This window comes from Clupea harengus, chromosome 16 (genome assembly GCF_900700415.2).
Source record: "Clupea harengus chromosome 16, Ch_v2.0.2, whole genome shotgun sequence".
Classification (NCBI taxonomy): Eukaryota; Metazoa; Chordata; class Actinopteri; order Clupeiformes; family Clupeidae; genus Clupea; species Clupea harengus.
This window is the reverse complement of record NC_045167.1, coordinates 14118482-14121522: the sequence shown is the minus strand read 5'-3', so window position 1 is coordinate 14121522 and position 3041 is coordinate 14118482. Positions and strand designations below refer to the sequence as shown.

The 3041-nt window shown below is 43.8% G+C and overlaps 1 protein-coding gene across 1 annotated transcript; it reads right to left on the bottom strand.

Moving 5' to 3' along the window:
• Positions 1-242: 242 nt before the first annotated feature.
• Positions 243-2039, bottom strand: LOC116224207 (wiskott-Aldrich syndrome protein family member 1-like). The gene is made up of 3 exons (XM_031583398.1): positions 1841-2039; positions 1049-1187; positions 243-258 (listed from the first exon to the last, which is right to left on the bottom strand). The coding sequence occupies exons 1-3, from the start codon at positions 1971-1973 to the stop codon at positions 243-245; spliced, it is 288 nt and encodes a 95-aa protein (XP_031439258.1). The 5' UTR covers positions 1974-2039.
• Positions 2040-3041: the final 1002 nt, after the last annotated feature.

The window sequence follows — 3041 nt, the reverse complement described above, 5'->3', positions numbered from 1 at the left end:
CGGGAATCGAACCCATGACCTTCTTGCTGTGAGGCGGCAGTGCAAGCAGTGCAAGCAACTGAGCCACCGTGCCATAATGGTGTACAACATGGTGAGTACTGCCCACACAAGGAGAGGCTAATTACTCTGCCAGGAATAATGGAGGTTCTTACAAGAGGACAGGTGTGAATAGGGTTTTGCATAATCAGGTTTATACAGATGGACTTTGACATGCGGGGTAATTAGAAGCCCTTCTTAAAGAGCTAGAATACCGGGTTACTAGAGCAACAGAAATTGGATTGTGAGGAAAGTGGAGGAACTTGTAATGTGTGAAAAGTGTTTGTAGTTGGTACTTCAAGGGAACCAAAAAAGGTGTGAGAAGAGAGTGAATAGTGGAGCAGAGGTACACTTCCTCATGGAATGCCCCAAATATGTAACCATTAGAAGAGCTTCATTTGATAGTTTCAATCTGGTCATCCCAGGCTTTCAAACTCTCACAGGCGAGGCAAAATTGCCATACATACTTGGGGAAGACAGGGATTTGGCCAATCTAGCTGCTGGATATGTGGCAGCCTGCCATAACCTGAGGGACAGCCAGTAAGGCCTCAGAATTCCAAACTAACTGCATGTTGTATTTTTGGAATGGTCTTTTGTTTATTTATTTATTTTTAATCAACTCTGTTCATTATGTCCTTCTGTATATGTATGTAATATGTATGTTGAATCAGCTTTGGCAATAGTGTTAAAAAACTTTCATGCTAATAAAGCTTCATTGAATTGAATTGAATAAGAGAGAGAGCATTCCAGTATGTGTGTTTACATATATTTGTGTGTGTGTGTGTGGTGTGTGTGTGTGTGTGTGTGTGTGTGTGTGTGTGGATGTGGATGTGAGCGGCCGCAAGCGTTTTTGTGGGTATCTGTGTGTTTGTGTGAGCATGACTGTGTTTGTTCATTTGTGTGTGTGTGTGTGTGTGTGTGTGTGTGGTGTGAGTATGTTGTGTGCGCGTGTGTGTGTGTATGCGTGTTTGCGCGCATATGTGTATGTGCGTATGTGTGCGTGTGTGCGTACTCACACTCCTCCTCTTTGGGGTCGAGCTGTGTGACGCTGACAGACAGGCGGTCCACGCGCTCCTGTAGGGAGTTCACCCGGAACGAGAAGGAGTGGGCCTCATTAAAGAGCTCCCCGAACAGGTCCTCAGCATACTTACCTACACTCACACGCACACACACACACACACACACACACACACACACACACACACAGACACGCGCACGGATTAGAAGAAACCTACAGTAACTCGATACCATTAAACATTAAATCAGACACTTACAATGATGTGAGAATATGTAAATATCTTTAATATCTAAAACTCAATATCCAGGCACACATACACACACACACACACACACAACAGACAGACACACACACACATACACACAGACACACACACACACACACACACACACACAAGGGGCCCTAATTTCATTGACAGGCAACTAGCAATGAGGAGAGCAACGTCATGAACTAAAGCTAATGTGATAACTTAAGCAATAAGCAATATCATTTAGCTCATTTAAAAAACATATAAACAACAGCAAGATCCCAAGCAGAAGCAAAGTCACACAATAGCTTTAGTTCATGCTGGTTGCTTTGCTTGATAAAATTTTGGCCCAACACACACACACACACACACACACACACACACACACACACACACACACACACACACATTTCATTCAATTAGACAACCTGCGCACAAAAGCCCTAATTAACATTAAAAGTTCTAAACTCAAATACAGAGAGAACAAGGTACAAAAGAGAATTGAGAGGGATGTGAAACATCACACACACGTCACTCACTGAGGCTGCTGAGCTGGCGGATGACGTTGGCAAGGGAGATGTTGGTCACACACTCCAGCTCGTTCTTGATGCTACGGGGCAGCACTGTTTTGCACAGGTGCCTGGGCTCGATGCTACGCTTCACCAGCGGCATCCTGACACACACAAACTCACACACACACACTCACTCTCACACACACACACACACACACACACACACACACCTACCTGCAGAGAGAGGGGGAGCACATAACAGAGTATTGAGGTTAAGCCACAGGCGCAGAGTCAACGTAGCATCTCCAAAGCTAAACACATGTGATGATTTTGAGTATCCAGCCGTACAGATTCGGTAGCAGTCACAGGGGACTTCACAAGAAACCCAAGTGTGATCTTGACATCATGAACTGTACATTGACCAACATGTTATATAGGCTACATTTATTTAGTGAAGATACAAACATCATTGAAGTCTCTAGTTTACTCCTGTATCTGTTCATGCAGAATGTTGTACTGTAAACAAAATACCAACAAAATATTCATTTTTAGCTTAGTGTGAACTTGTTAAAGCTAAGCCACTTAAATGCAGCAAAGGAGGATGGGAATTAATGGTGAACAGGTAGACATTCTGTCTGGGACCTGGATGTTATTGTGCTCCAGAGTGTCTGGCATTAGTTAGCTCCTGCTTGTCATTATGGATTCAGATTAACATCACTCTGGAAACCTCTGCAAAGTTAGTTTGTGGAAAGCACTACTCTCCTGCTGTACACGCATGCCTAGTGTAGACTTTGCGTGCAGTTACAGGATTCAACCAACAGGTGGTGCTACAACAGACAGATGTTAGAAACGCACTGGTCCAACTCTGCTGGCATCATACACTGCTGTGTGTTTGCAATTCTTAATGCTCTGGTGTAATTTGCATATTATTCATGGTTTAAAATTTGAATGTGAGAGAAAGAGAGAGAAAGAGAGAGAGAGGGAGAGAGAAAGCGAGTAGGGGAGAGCGAGAGAGAGAAATAGAGAGGGAGGGAGGGATAGGGAGGGAGAGAGCTTGATTAAGTTGTACAACATGCTTCACCAGTAAAAACACGCAAAACAGCAGACAGACACACACACACACACACACACACACACACACACACACACACACACACAAGGTACTCCCCTGTGCTCTGCAGCCCACATAATTACATTCAGTATAAATGAAGCATTAATTACAATATAG